This window comes from Ptychodera flava, chromosome 22 (genome assembly GCF_041260155.1).
Source record: "Ptychodera flava strain L36383 chromosome 22, AS_Pfla_20210202, whole genome shotgun sequence".
Classification (NCBI taxonomy): Eukaryota; Metazoa; Hemichordata; class Enteropneusta; family Ptychoderidae; genus Ptychodera; species Ptychodera flava.
Window position 1 is genome coordinate 7,582,235 of NC_091949.1, and position 16,319 is coordinate 7,598,553.

Sequence of the window (16,319 nt, forward strand, 5' to 3'; positions counted from 1 at the left end):
GACCCCGTGCAAGCATCATTTGCATCTCAGCTCACAGCACGAGAGGGAGTCCGTTTTGTCAGGTCCGCGGTAAGCCAGAATGAAGCGGCCGGTCTTTCAAAAGTTCATCGCTATTTTAGGACTCGCCTCTCTGTTTCCCAAGCTGTACAACTGTCAGCAAACTTACTTTGATCTTGACGATCTGAGAGAGGTGCAGTGCAGCGGAGGTTTCGACTTGTACTTTATACTAGATCGGTGAGTACATAGACAACGCTTTCATAATAGTTCGCTTTGAAACTTGAAGAGGAAGCTGGCTTCCGGGCTTCAATGAATGCCTGTCACGTATTAGAAAATTCCACAGGCATCACACCTAATTTCATGTGTACTTGTGTTAAAAGACAGCCAATAGAAAGTTCTCTGTTTGCTAAAATTATCGTCGTCCAGTGCATTCTCTGTCAAATGTTACGTTAGTCAGATGGTTTAAATGTGCCTGCGTGATAGCTGGCTGATCATGAAGGTAATTGTGTAGACATCTTGGGGTATAAAAGCTGTTCCTGATTCTTCATGTAGGTTGTTTAAAACTGTAACTATAAAGATAGTGCAGTTGATGACGCCATGGCAAGATAAAAAACCAAGCACATCAAGTAATACAATCTAAAAGCTGCGGACGTGGCAGAATAGGAAAAAACTCAAAAACTTGTTTCTTACCTGACAAGCTGATTACGCTGTTTAATGAAGATAATATTCATTTTGTTAGACATCTGACCAGACTCAGAGAAGTACAAATGATGTAAATGAAATGTACAAAGGTGACTTAATCGTATCTTCTTTACCGATGCGTTTGACTCGTGGTTGCTGCAGGCAACTCTGCAGATTTCAACTCTGTAGTTTCATCAATAGCCCGAACAAGTTAAAGACTGTAGTTGTCGGTCTCCCATACTGAAGTATAGAACTCCACAAAATTTAACAATTTTTATCTTGTGCTTTTAAAGTTTAATAAATTTCTGATTCAGAAAACGGCGAAAGAATCGCGTTGGACAATTTTTTTTGGGTTTTGTTGGCCGATTTCTGGAGCGAAAATTTGTGTTGTTTACAATTGTGTAGGCCTACTAGAAAACACATTGAAAACAGCAGTTGAAAGGAATGTAATGCATTCTTGTGTCAACATCAGAATGGTAAACATAAAAAAGTATGTGTCTGGCTGAAGTGAATCGGTTTTGTAATTGCTTACATAATGGGCAGACGGCTATCCCGCTATTCCAAGTACTTGCGATGTTCTTGGAGCGAAAAGTGATTATCGTATCCGGTACACCCACCAGATTACAACCATGCAGTTCCCTATAAATCATGACTGTGTCCACTTTGCAAAACAAGAGAAGGCTTTGAAATGTTCAACGACTTAAACAGAAATAAAAAAAATATATAATCATGAAAAACATGTGTAGTGGTGCATTTCTGCAAGTCCGTAAAGACGATGGTGAAAAACGAGCAATTGTAGACGACTTTGTTTAAAGTTGAACTTTTGCCGATGACTTAATTGACGCGCTAGAATAGTCTCGCGTGCATGCTTAATGGATTGAAAAGATAACTTAGAGTCTAAATGAATAGACTATTTGCAATTTGTCAGTGTTTATTTTTCTTTCGCAATTATTTAGACTTTTTGATACCAATCAGTCCCCTCGAGAATAAGCCTGCATTTCTCGCGAAATCTTATCTTGGATTCGTTATTCGATAATATTTCGGGGAATTTTACAATTTAAGATCACTTTCCTATATATGGCCACGTTTCCGTTCATTATTGGCTGCATGTGCTGGTTTCATTGTGGCAAGAAACTGACTCATCGCAATTGCATCCAAAACAAATGGTGGTGTTTTTTCTAATACTGACCCCTTGTGACCTTTGCAGGTCAGCGAGTGTCACCAATGACCAGTTTAGGACCCAGACGGTCAACTTTGTGTCTGACATCGTCTACAGTTTTGTCAGGTAAGTCTCACATTTCAAGATCTTTGATTAAGCTAAAAACGGTGTTTTGCAAGAAAAACAAGGCATTCACCTTCTTTTAGAGTATTTTGGTAAGCCACGGACGTTTGTGCACAATCTAACTGTGCATTTCAAACCGTCTGCGAACCAAGCCCGAAACACGCGACTAACTTCAAAAGCCACGCCAGATGCCTCTTGGGCATAGACCAACCCATCTTTCGAATGATACCACTTGTACATGCGCTATTGTATGAGCAATTTTCATCACATATTCCCGTGCTTTTTGCCATTTCACATCATTGCATTTCAAATCAATGTTGCACAGCTTCAGTAATATTCTAAAAAAGTGACAGTTTTTCGAAGGGACATAGGTGTTATTTGTTTGTTGGCTCTTCCGTATAAAGAAAAAGATTTTTTTAAAAAGGTATAATTGAAGCAGACGTTATGACGAGTGTTGGTATAATTCCGCTTTACTTCATGCCAAAGTTTACAGTTTACATGATCAATCGTCATGTAGATACCAGAAACGATTTAATATTTTTTTTTAAGTTACTATTCTCTACCAAAACTTTTCAAGATCACTAGCAATGTATCTGGCCTTCCTGAAAATAATACAAAATCGATCGATTTAATACACAAAGACAATAAATTTGTTCTATTGAACAGAAAAGGAAGAAGAAAAGGCCATAGGAAGTGAAACACAATTGTTTCCTTGCCTAGTCGGAACAAAATCTTCAATTTTAGGAATGATAGACAGATTATTTAGAAATAGCTTTCAAAAAGCGCAGCTTAAAGTCTGGAATGTGGCCGGTCATTTTGTGGCTGGGTAAAAGTGTTTATAGAACAATTACCAGCGAGATTGAAGATTACAGTTTACCCTTGAACTCGAGCATTTGGTATCAGTTGACTATCATATTCATCACTCACCCATACACTCACGTGAAGTCCATCCTTCGATACAAATCGCCGCCAGCGCTACATGTTGAAGAATTATGCTACCAGTCACCGACATGTGGTGTCAAGCCACCCACGCCGTTCTCTTCTTCCCATGAGTGAAATCTTTGTTATGTGTGGTTCTACAAGATTGGGATGGTCCACTGGTTACCGACGCGAGAGATGTCCTATTAAAATCTTGCCTCCGTTTTCTTGGTCTGAAAAATCTTATAAAACTTGGCGGGAAATGTATTTATCGCGACCGCAAACACTTGTCTTCATCAAGTACACTATCGTTCCCCGCCAGGTTTTTGTTTGCTCGATAATTAAAGGAAATTTCATAGAGTGCTTTAATAAGTAATACATTTGTTGGTGATTTTCAATCTACTTCATTCAAATGCCAACGTTGAAAAACAATGACTAGTAAATTAACACTTTGTCACCTTAGCTTCAGTTAGGTCGCATGAGGTATGTTCAGTCACCCTCCGATGAAGGTGTGAAAACCTATCATTGGAGTTGCAAAATCAAAGAAACAGTGCTCGTAAAATTGAGAGTGCTTTAGACACCTTCAATTCTTCATTGATAGGTGTATTGAGGCGCAGGAAAAGAAAGGATTAAAGATTCTTTAAGAAAAGTTTGAGATAAGGTTTCCCTTTTCTCAGGTAGAGGCGCAGATTTGTATCTGCAGTTTGTTGCTCTATAAAGTTGACATCATATCCTGAGAAGCTTATTGGCCATGATAAGCGCTGGCCTGCAATCTCTCCTACTGAACTTTTCAAATATCCACAAGGTCAGTGGAATGAGTCATCCTTGCCTGGCACGGCGTCGATGCCCATTGGCCGATAGAGAAACAATCTGTCATTACTGATGGTTTGCAGTCGAGTCGCTCTCACAGTTTCATTCCGGCGCTGTTGTTTCTGTATGACCCGTACATGTACCCCTTTCCGGTCGTTGTCGAATGTTTCCGATAACGTGATAGCCCATTCTCGCGGATGCCTGTGCCTACAAAAGCGGTGCCAAGATTTCTGCAAACGTTTACTTTTAGAGAATAGAGACCCCATTTTTAAGGAAGTTTATATTTGTGTACGTATCTCAAAGGATCAAAAGGTGTCTGCCCTTACTGCACAGATCTGAAGCAGCTTTATGAGTAAAGTGAGGGACAACAACGCTATTTTCTGATTACATTTTCATTTATGCCCGGCATTTATGCCGTAGAGGGGGCATTTTCTTCTTCTTGTCCGCAAAATATGCTGGAATAAAACGCATTAGCCTTACAAACACAAAGTATTGGCAACAAAATACCATGTTACAGTGACATATTAATTCTAGTCCAGATTGAAATACGGTTGTCAAAAATATCAATTGAAACCAATGCCACACATACAGGCTATGTTGACAAAGTTGAATTTTGGCAGCTTCACGTGATTGAGGAAGATGGACAACAAAACGCATTAGAAAAAAGAAAAAAGTAGTAGACAATATTGAAAAGTTACTTAATGGAGATTTTATGCCAAACTGCGCGTAATGTTGTTTCTTAAATCGGTTTTCTTTCTGTCACTCAAACCATCGTCGTCATGCTATTCTTGCATATTTTTATGAAAGTTCATTATTTCGTTTTGCTGCACACTGTTTATTATGTATCTCCATCGTTCAGGTCAAGTAATTATTGAAAGAGACAAAGATGAGAAGTAACATAGTCTGCTGGTACTAAGGCCGTGTTCTTTAAAAAGCTATAAAGAGGGATATTTCGGTTGAAATAATTGTACCTTGAGGCATGACATCATTCTGATCCGGTGCCCTAAATAGAGCCCCGGATGTTGACACGTAATGTAGGACATGTGTTGAGTATAGACTGTGTTTGTTTAACCTCGGGCTGGTGAACTATTTCGGTACAGGCGTTTGTGTTTCAATTTGAAAGTTCTAGTGTTCTTGTTCCTGACATTTTGCAGCATACATGCATCGAAGAGAATTGAGCGTTGTAGATAAATCGCTCCTGTAGTCTAGAATCGTCAGCTGTGAAGGAACTGACTGGCAAAGTCTCACGGGAAACTCACAGGACGAAAAAATCATATTTTCTATCATCGTGTATACAACTTCATATAAATATGTACTGTTATTAAACTAAAAAAGTAACAGTTTTCAAATGATGATTTTTTTTGGGAAAATTACCGTAAAGGCATAATTATCATCCCTTTTCGAGGAACGAAACAATCTCAGGAGAGTCGTCCAATATTCCGGAAATTTATCAACAGAGCGTATAGGGAAGAAATCTTGATAGTTGTCAGTTGTAAATGTCATTGACTCGGAAAAGATCCGATGTCTTGCCATAGCTCGAGGAAATGATTGCATGGTACGTGTGCAGGCCTCATCTCTTTACTGGCGTTGTCTTTTCCCGTTGACGTATAAAGTTTGGAGACCGGATTCATTGGAGGTCGGGTCTTTTTGAGTCAGGGTCGAAATTTGCTGAAGAGAAAATGACAGAGATCAAGATTTCATCCCAGAAATGTTACTGCACCCTTCTGGCCACCTAGCAGCTTCTTTCGCGAGAGTATTTTGCGCTGACTTTCAAACGTTAAGTTTTCGTTCAAGGCGCCTTTACTGAAAGATTTGTATAACACGTAGTTTGGATAGTATCTGTAATTAAGTCTGTGACCCACGGTAACATTGCGTACCCTAAATAAAATTGCTTATATTTATCACATAATTTGCATATCATATCCGAGTCGGTCAACGTTGGCATTGCCTACTGTTTCCAAATGAAATCGTGTGTGACGATAGCATTTTAAAGCGATTTTTTCCTTTGAAATCCTAAATTTGTGTGAAACATTTTAATGACTCAAGCACGTAACGTACGATTTCTGTCTCATTGGTTCATTGACTGTGTTTTGTAACTTCCTTTGTGAAAGTTTGGTAAACGATATTAATGTTGAATTTGCCTTGACTCAGGTATCTCCGGTAGCTGAGCAGCACACCAAAAGCCGTAGTGCGACATTCTCTCGAGACAGAGCTTGATTTCTGCTCCACGACGCTGGCAAGAATCAAACAATCTCTAGTGGTAGCGCAGCTGTATCTGTTACTGTAAAAGGCTCTGGCTTAACCCTTTGAAATTCTGTACATTTTTCCCACCAAAATTTTAGTCCAACATTTTACCAATTTTTATGAACTTTTCTGTAATTTTTCTGATAATTTTGGACCAAATGAACACAGCATTTCATTGGCCTCAGTTTTTTATCAAAATTTTGGCAAAAATCTGACAAAGATTGACTGAGGTATAATTTATAAGGGTGACAAAAATCGATTTTGGCGCTCAATTAATACGATGCATGCCGCGATGTCGTTTGATCTCATACTTGATCTTTGAAAAGTGTGTCGCGGTACATTCAGTGCATGGCCTCGGCCCAGCTCGGCGTGACAGAAAAATCTACCCAATCCCCAAAAACACAAAATTTGACGTTACGGGGTCTAAATTGCGCTTCAAATAAACACACACACTGTTCAAAATGCCTGATGAAGTATAATGAATCGAAGCATTCAGCGGCTATATGAATTAACAATACTTACAACATGAAATTGAAGGTTCGACCCTGATAAGATTTCGAAAAGTAAACACAAGTATGTCTAGTAGGGCAGGAAAGACCAACATAAACATGTTGACTTGAGCAGGAAATAGTCTCCAATACTAGGGACACAGAGATAAAACAAATTTCTCTTCGGAAAATATAATCTTAAATAAGCTTAACAATATTTATAGTAACCTCTTGACCGTACAGAATTTTTAATTCCTTTTAAGGTCACTGAATGCCTTCGTTTTTCGGTTCACTGTCAACGATTTTGGTATTAACATGTGTGCTCTTTCGAGAGCATCCATCATTTTTACAGGCGGGCCTTTTCATCGATATTACAGCAGCGCTACGTTTGATGATGACCGAAAGGTCATCACAAAATCCTTCATATCTGAACATTACAAGGTTTAAGCTACATATATGTTTTGTTCCTGAAAAATAGCGACAACCTCTTGTTTACCGTCTAATCTCCATAAGCTTTTACTTTTCACATGTCCGTTATTTTTGTATTGTCTGTAAAGCAGTTTCTTGTTCTGCTCGTAAAACCACAACGAAATATCTACCATTGCATTTTCGAACACATTAAAATCATCTAGTTGTTTTGAAAACCAAAATAATTGATACGTTATCAAAGTTCAAGTATTGTCCCTGCAATAGCCATCTTTGTTTTTCGCTCCAACACCACATTTCATCACCCGCCAACTCTTCACCCCTCCACTACCATTTAAACATGCGAAATCGTCACCATCGCTATCATTGTGGTCGTCTTCATCCTCCTCCTTCTCCTGCTCCTGCTCCTCGTCATCACCATCATCACCATCACAATCATCATCATCATCATCATCATCATCATCATCATCATCATCATCATCATCATCATCATCATCATCATCATCATCATCTCATCATCATCATCATCATCATCATCACCATCATCATCATCTCACCATCATCACCACCATCATCATCAGCCACATAGCTTATGTTTTCGTCGCCGACATCATCATTATCATCACTACTTATGTCAAAACGTTACAAAGAGACAATAATTGCTTTAAAAACAGAGAGGTATTAGTGAAGATAAAAGAGAGAAACGTTGATGAAGCGGCAAGAATACATTAATCGAACTTAGACAGTAAACTCTCTATTTTCTATTTCAGCCCACATTTGCGAGTTTCGTTCATATCATTCTCAAATGTCGATGACACTGAACTTATCCTACCTCTGACGGGAAACAGGTAAGGCAATATTTCATTCGTCCCTGACCCTGCCTACTGCACAGTGAACTGAGCCTTACATCCGGGCTTTGTCCGAGAAATCGTCTGTATTTATATTTCAAGATTTGATATAATGATGATACGAAACAGGTAGACGTGGAATGTTAATAGGTTGGTATGGCGTGATGCGATTGTTTAGGATTTTATGGGTATGGAAGTAGATCGGTTTTTGTGTGAGTATATGTTTTGTTAATGTGGCGGAAAGAAAAGGAGTGCAGGATTTAACTCAAAGCAAATCTGAAGCGTTCTTCAGTAAAATGTGTTCTCCATTATCTTCGTACGTCCTACCGAACGAATTTACTCTAATTTTGCTTTAGTTCGAGCCGTACTTGTCAAGAAATCCTCTCTCTCAAACGAACCATATACTTTAACTTTAGCCTACTCTAGGGTAAAAGAAGACCTAATAACAGCAAGCCAAGCTACAAAATATTGAACGGCAAGAAACCAAGCCGACAACTTGTTACATACGCATTATATTTGAATTGTTATTAAGTTATCATTATTCTGTTCATCACGTGACATGTGACGTAATTAACACAACAAAAATCTCTGTGTAAGACAAAGAACGGATCAGAAACGTACTACTCTTACATATCGTGTAGATGTATCAGAGGACCTCGTTCAGATTTAATTGCTGACAAGGCAAACAACTTGCCATTCTTGTGGAGATTTCCTCAACAAAACGAGGGCTTCCTCTTGGATCATTTCATTAGGTTGTCCAGACAAACGTTTATGGATGCTATGGATTTAAAGGTTTAACTTGATTTTTCCCCCAATTTGTAAAATTTTCTTGTAATTGTTAATGTTATATAATCATTTCCTTGCCAACAGCCTACTTCAAACCGTTTAGTCTGAGCTTGAGTAATCAGAGTTGCATTTTTGTTCCGATTCTCTCACATGACTCTTGGTCACGTGATTTTTGTCAAGGTTTAAGTGCGGAGAGGTGACCCTGGTTGAGATTTGCTCATACTGTTCATTGAATAAGCTGCTTGGCAAGATATGTTCGAGTTAACAGCTCATAAAATTGCTGATTAGTTTTCAAATCTACCGACATCACTTCTTTTGAAACTTATAAATGTTTGCAATGTTCATCAGCAATGTTTATCGACCGAACAACATTCACTATCGAAATTTTCACAAATAATCTGAACTTGAATATGGACATGAAATCGAAGCTGTTCATCAGACCAGTGCGCATGCGCAAGGTCGAAAATGACCCCGTTTTGCTGGCTGTCTCATTTTGCTGCGTGTCCGACAACTTCTGCAGCGCTTCCTCTGATAAATATTGCGGTTTTTTTCGCTAAAAGCCACGTGAGTCTTGAGAGTCCCAGTCAAACCCGGTCATACCGTTGACCTTGCAGACAAAGCAAACTTAAAGTAAAGTGCAAAACGATCACTTTCACAGACACACCCGCTGTTAAATGAACTACTTTAAGCGGCAAATTGAGGAAACGTAGAATTTTGACATCGGTGAAATTCAAGTTTCTCTGCGTGAAGTTCCCGTCGAAATTTTAAGTACTACAGAGAAGGTCATTTTAAACTTATTATGTGCGTTCTGTTTTATTCCAAACGGAAATTTCCTTGGCGTTGCCAGTGTTTGATAACACAAGTAATTGAAAAAAGTATGTATTGCTTAACCTTATAACCTCAATGAGATTATACTTCTCGAATCAGCAGACAAAATTGGACTCTGTTCGTTTCCCTCATACTTCATTTAAGTTGAACCATATTACAAGTCAATGTTCTACTAAGGGCTCTTTCTATATCTTCCTTAATAAATTTACGAGCATTCTAAGGCACCCTACACAGACATATTTACCATGTGAGAAAAACTTGGCGCGTTCATCTTCAGCCGAAAGCGCCCTCTACATCAGTCGAATTTCAAAACGTCATTGCGCCAGACGAAATGCTAGATTTTGATGTGTATCGTGGTCTCTTGATCTAAACCTTTTTGAAAGCGTGTCATTCGGAAATCACAAAAGCTTTGTTTGATTCATGGGGAAGCTGTAAAGATATGCATCTTTTTTTTAAAAAAGTGACAAGTTTCTGCTCAGTGATGTACCCGTCTGTATCACCCCTATTTGTAACAATCAACCCTATTTGTAACAAAACTAAATTTTAAAAAAAACTTTGCCGTATTTGTTGAAATATTAATAAAATATGCATATTTGTATGTTTGAGGGCAATTTTCTTTCTTTTTCCTTGTCAAAACTCATTTTTCCGAAACTGCTTTTGTTACAAATTGGGTTGATTGTTACAAATAGGGGTGACATGTGTCAACCCTATTTGTAACAATCAACCCTATTTGTAACAAAACCTAAATTTCAAAGAAACTTGGCCGTATTTGATGAAATCTTGATGAAATATACATATTAGTATGTTCGGGGCAATTTTCCTTGTTTTTTCCTTGTCGAAACTCATTTTTTCTTAAACTACTCATTAGATAAAATTTCGGCGTGCAGGTTTCTAGGGATAAAAGGCCTCTATCTAAGAGGTAATCATGTTTTTCAGATACATGCCAAAATTTGGTGGGGGGCATCAGTCACTAATTTTGGTCAAAAATGCAAAACAAATCTTCTTTTCTGACAGAAGTTATACTAACCCTATTTGTATCAAAAGTTAACGCTAATTGTAACACTTAAAACTTAAAAAATTAATTTGCTTCTTCCAATAACATGGTTTCAAAATAGGGCAGTTAGGTCGGCTGGTTTTCTTTTCCCCAATATTTTTTTTTTAAATATGCACTTTTCAGGGGTTCAGGGCGATCTAACACTTACCACAACATTTCCAGAAAAAGCGTATCATACATATTAAAGGACTAATTACATAAAAGACGTCGACGTCCCAAGCAAAAATCAAATATCAGGTGACGAACACGTGATTTTACGGGGGTTTTCTGTCTTTTTGTTACTTCCGTGTTTACGTTGCTAAAAAGTTTAGGGTCGCAGGCTAAAAAATAGGGTAGGTCGGGTTATCGGAACAGGACAACTTTTTTCTTTTGCCTATCCTATCCATCTGCAGGCCACCGAGACTTTGGTCGGCCTCTGTAAAGGATGCTTCATAGTAACTTAAATCATCATCAAACTTTAAATTTTAAAAACTTTCAATCACGTCGCCCTGGAGTTCGATATTTTTCCTCCTTCAGTCGTATTTTTCTCTGTATTACTCCAATAATAATGCCGTACAGCAATGGCAATGCCGTAAAATCGATAATTTTATCAAGCTTCAGCAGCCGAAAACCATATGGAATTAAGGCAGAAAGGACCCATCATGTAGTTACTCATAATCCAAGCCAGGCACAGATAGGTGAGACACTACACATACGGTGTCCAAAGTTAGAGAGTGGAGTCGTTTATGTTCCAGATACCTTCGATCTGGTGTTTGACCTTATAGTATCGGTCACCAAGTAGTTCAGAATATCACAAAAATATAATCAAGTGCATTGTGTAGAATTCGAGGGACAGATACTTCTCGATCTGAGTAATCATAATTTTATTGAATGTTATCGTGATCCCTATGAACATAAAAAGGAGAGATGAAACATGATTCTGAAGAGTGTTCAGAACGATAATCTCCGAATCTAAGAAGTGGTGCGGCCGATGCAGATAATAACATAATGATAGTCTACCTCTTGAGGTTTATGATACGAAATATGCCATGCACTTGACTCATCCCTTCATCAAAGGTCATAGGGTTACTTATCCATCAGCGCTCGGCAGTAACATCGAGTGGGAAATTACCCTTGTGTCTCTGTCTCCCAGTTAATTGTCAGTGAAAATCTCCCTACAGCAGGTTATACAAACTGACGAACATTCAATTTGAATATAAAATGGTGGTAGATTTCATGACACTACTGACACGGGAAATGCATTCAACATTTAAATTTACAGTTGAGAAATACTTAAAAAAACAAAACCAACCGGAACTTTCCAATGCCTGCTCAGAGGATCACCCAAAACAACCTTTAAGGGACCCATCAAAGGCGAAATTCTTAGATACTCGCCTACGTGTAATACCCAATCGATTTCAAGAAAAAGTAGAATTCTTCACAAGCAAATTAATAGACAGAGCATGCACGGCAACATAAACCAAACAGAAACCATACTCAAAAATGTAAATAGAAATAACAAACAAACAAACATTCACAACATAAAATGACTTGATCTTCACAACAACATTTAGGCTCAAACACATATCAAAACAAAGGATAAAAAAGAAAGCCCGTCAAAATATTTGGAAGAATTTGATAAGTGGGAAGCAATAAAAACCCTTTTGCCGAAACAACCAACAAGAGCCTACAATAAAAACAAGTGTATAAATTAAAGCAGCGGCATTGAGGGTTCAAATGAATCCAAACAAATGCCAAGGCCGTATCTGTGATGAATTATCTAAAAATTAGGTAAAACGTCATCACAAGGAAACTTCATACAAGATGTCAAAGCAATAGGACGAGTAGATTCTAAGAAGAAGATTTTTGACCTGTTTTTTTTTAGCAAAAATGGCGAAATTGCCAAAAAAGAGTCGTGCATAGATCAGCACAATTCAATACGTCTTGAGGGAATTATCTCCAGAAACCTGTATACCAAATTTCAAAATAAACCACCTCGCAATTTTAGAAAACATATTTTTTTGAAAAACGACATATTTCCCAAAAATATAGACCTAAATACGCATATTTTATCAAGATTTCATCACATACGGCCAAGTTTTTTGAAAATTAGGTTTTTGTACAAAATTATTAAATTTTGTTACAAATAGGGTGATTGTTACAAATAGGGTTGATTGTTACAAATAGGGTTGACACGCCAACCCTATTTGTAACAATCAACCCAATTTGTAGCAAAAGTTAACTCCATATAGGTTTAGTATGATTTCGGTCAGAAAACAAGATTTTAACATTTTGACCGAAAATGGTGAAAATTGCCCCGAAACAAACCTTTGGCACGTATCTGCACAACTCGATTATATCTTACGAGTAGGCCTCTTATACTAGGCAACCTGCACAACGAAAGTTAATCTAACGAGCATTTTCGGAAAAAATGAGTTTCGACAAGGGAAAAATAAAAATTGCCCCAAAACATACTAATATGTATATGTCATCAAGATTTCATCAAATACGGCCAAGTTTTTTTGAAAATTAGGTTTTGTTTCAAGTTGGTTAAATTTTGTTACAAATAGGGTTGATTGTTACAAATAGGGTTGATTGTTACAAATAGGGTTGACACGTCAACCCTATTTGTAACAATCAACCCAATTTGTAACAAAAGTTAACCCCATATAGGTTTAGTATGATTTCGGTCAGAAAACAAGATTTTTAACATTTTCGACCGAAATTGGGGAAAATTGCCCCGAAAAAACCTTTGGCATGTATCTGCACAACTCGATTATATCTTACGAGTAGGCCTCTTATACTAGGCAACCTGCACAACGAAAGTTAATCTAACGAGCATTTTCGGAAAAAATAAGTTTCGACAAGGAAAAAATAAAAATTGCCCCAAAACATACTAATATGTATATGTCATCAAGATTTCATCAAATACGGCCAAGTTTTTTAGAAAATTAGGTTTTGTTTCAAGTTGGTTAAATTTTGTTACAAATAGGGTTGATTGTTACAAATAGGGTTGATTGTTACAAATAGGGTTGACACGTCAACCCTATTTGTAACAATCAACCCAATTTGTAACAAAAGTTAACCCCATATAGGTTTAGTATGATTTCGGTCAGAAAACAAGATTTTTAACATTTTCGACCGAAATTGGTGAAAATTGCCCCGAAACAAACCTTTGGCATGTATCTGCACAACTCGATTATATCTTACGAGTAGGCCTCTTATACTAGGCAACCTGCACAACGAAAGTTAATCTAACGAGCATTTTCGGAAAAAATAAGTTTCGACAAGGAAAAATAAAAATTGCCCCAAAACATACTAATATGTATATTTCATCAAGATTTCATCAAATACGGCCAAGTCTTTTAGAAAATTAGGTCTTGTTTCAAGTTGGTTAAATTTTGTTACAAATAGGGTTGATTGTTACAAATAGGGTTGATTGTTACAAATAGGGTTGACACATGTCACCCCTATTTGTACAATCAACCAATTTGTAACAAAAGCAGTTCCGGAAAAATGAGTTTTGACAAGGAAAAAAAAAGAAAATTGCCCTCAAACATACAAATATGCATATGTTATTAATATTTCAACATGTACGGCAAAGTTTTTTTGAAAATTAAATTTTGTTACAAATAGGGTTGATTGTTACAAATAGGGGTTATACACCCGTCTTCCCTCAACATCTGTCAAGAGTGCTCAAGAATTTCACAAGACAAAATCTAGTTTTACTGGATTGTTAATTGTTGCGGTATTGAACGGTGTGGCGGATGTAACCACACAATAGAGAAACGGCGCTTAAGCTCAGATATGGTGAAGCCAAATGTCTGCTAATTATCAATCTTTCGTTCCAGTGTGCACGTGTACTTGCCAGTATGCCATGACTTTCAGTGCCTGTGAGACGTATGTATGTATGTATGTATGTATGTATGTATGTATGTATGTATGTATGTATGTATGTATGTATGTATGTATGTATGTATGTATGTATGTATGGATGGATGGATGGATGGATGGATGGATGCATGGATGCATGGATGGATGCATGTACGTACGTACGTACGTACGGATGGATGGATGGATGGATGGATGGATGGATGTATGTATGTATGTATGTATGTATGTATGTATGTATGTATGTACCTGCCTGTTTGTCTCTATATCTGCCTGCCTGCCTACCTGTCCGATTGGTTTCCCGGTTGTAGATATCCAGGCGTGGGTTCAGTTAATGGTCATTAAACAGTGGTTGCATTTCCACGTTTAAACTTTTGTGCCTGTTTTGACAAAATACTCATTCTCTGAAAATACATATCTAACCGCTTTCAAATCCGATCGGTAGTTTCCAAGAGATGACTTTTACGAGATATGCCTGATGAAATTCGTATGGGTAAAAATTTTTGTCCGATACTAGTATTCTGGTGTATGGTTGAAACCGTCTTCTGCGGGTCAACGCACGCCTACAAACCATATATGTACTATGTGTAATATATATGGAAGCTTGGTGTCATTGACACTATCTTAGAATTCAAAAATCTCCAGTTTTTCTCGCGTTGAATTATGAAATGCTGATCCATGAATTCTATTTTCTATGCGTATTTCTGTCTATTTTACGTCCTCAGAGATGAGATATCCAAGGGTATAGATGATCTCCGTCAGACGCAGACAGGTGGCGGTACTTACATGCAAGCAGGACTTTTTCTAGCTAATCAACAGATCGATAAAATGGGTTGGTATAAGTTCTTTCCTCCTACTCCTCGTTGGATTTCTCCGTTTTCTTCCCAGTAGAAGTCGAAAATGTTGACTGAGACGATGTGTTTCTTAAATTTCAAATCTTATACCGGCGTGTGGGCAATGAGAGTTTCGCTCCTCGGGGACAGACATTAAGACTCTCGATTTTTCACAATTCTTTTCTGGTCTAAAGCTAGCTTGTAGGGTCCCATTTTGAAGCTCTTGGAGTAAGCAAAGATTCCACTGTCTTATTTAAGTGAAAATCAAAAACATAGTTTTCCCCGTAGAGTAAACACAGGGGTGTCGGCCATTTTGGCTTTCAAATATCGGTAAAAATGCAGTAAACTGTTACCGAATTGTATTCGCGATTTTGAACTTTGAGGAAAGTTTGAACAAAGTTTTAACACTGTTTTAAGTTTTTCAGTTTCGAGGTTAAAAGGACCTTCAGCATTTTTGCCAAATTTATATTTCTTTCCTTCTATCGGGTTTCAAATCCCTCTCGCGAACCATAACAAAATTAAAACGAAAGGAAGCTTCGAACGAATTTGTCGAAAACTGGTACAGGTATATTTTCTATGTAACTCTCGTATCTCGATGCATATTCTATGTACTTTGAAGTTGTGTCAGGCCGACACCGTTATGTATGTGCAACACCCATTGCAGCATCGTTTCTTTGACAATCTTGGTATTTATTCCTGGCTTATCTTGAATGTTAGGTTTTGGAGCTGCGAGTGTTGTCATCGCTCTGACAGACGGTAAACTGAACGACGAAGAACTTGCGATATTGGAGGTATGGCTTGAGTCTAAAAGTGTGCCTTGAACAGGTCGCTCTAACGCCAAAGCGATAACTTATTTCTCAGACTGTGAGACTGTGTGCTTCTCTCTCTCTCTCTCTCTCTCTCTCTCTCTCTCTCTCTCTCTCTCTATCTCTCTCTCTCCTCTCTCTCTCTCTCTCTCTCCTCTCTCTCTCTCTCTCTCTCCCTCCCCCCACACACACACACACATTCACACATTCACAAGTCTTCAAATGCTAATAATTGATATAAACTTTAGGTCGTTAATGATATTTCAAAAAAAGTCAAATTCCCAGTTACGGCAGTTTTAAAGCTTCCAAACCTTCAGGCAAATTAGCAAAAGTAGTTGGAAAACACAACATGTTCGTTTTCTTACATATGAGAGATTTGAAATATTGAAGTTTAATACCAACAACAGTATACTAATATTTTAGTATTAGAGAATATATCCGGCTATGC

General features: G+C 37.7%; 1 protein-coding gene across 1 annotated transcript in view; it reads left to right on the forward strand.

Annotated features, from left to right (window-relative positions):
• LOC139122581 (anthrax toxin receptor 1-like) overlaps positions 1-16,319 on the forward strand; it is a 27,829-nt gene continuing 11,510 nt past the window's right edge. The window contains exons 1-5 of the mRNA XM_070688129.1: positions 1-234; positions 1,886-1,963; positions 7,617-7,694; positions 14,958-15,064; positions 15,783-15,856. Of these exons, the coding sequence (XP_070544230.1) occupies positions 80-234; positions 1,886-1,963; positions 7,617-7,694; positions 14,958-15,064; positions 15,783-15,856 (492 nt within the window). The 5' untranslated portion in view covers positions 1-79. The remainder of the gene's footprint in view (positions 235-1,885; positions 1,964-7,616; positions 7,695-14,957; positions 15,065-15,782; positions 15,857-16,319) is intronic.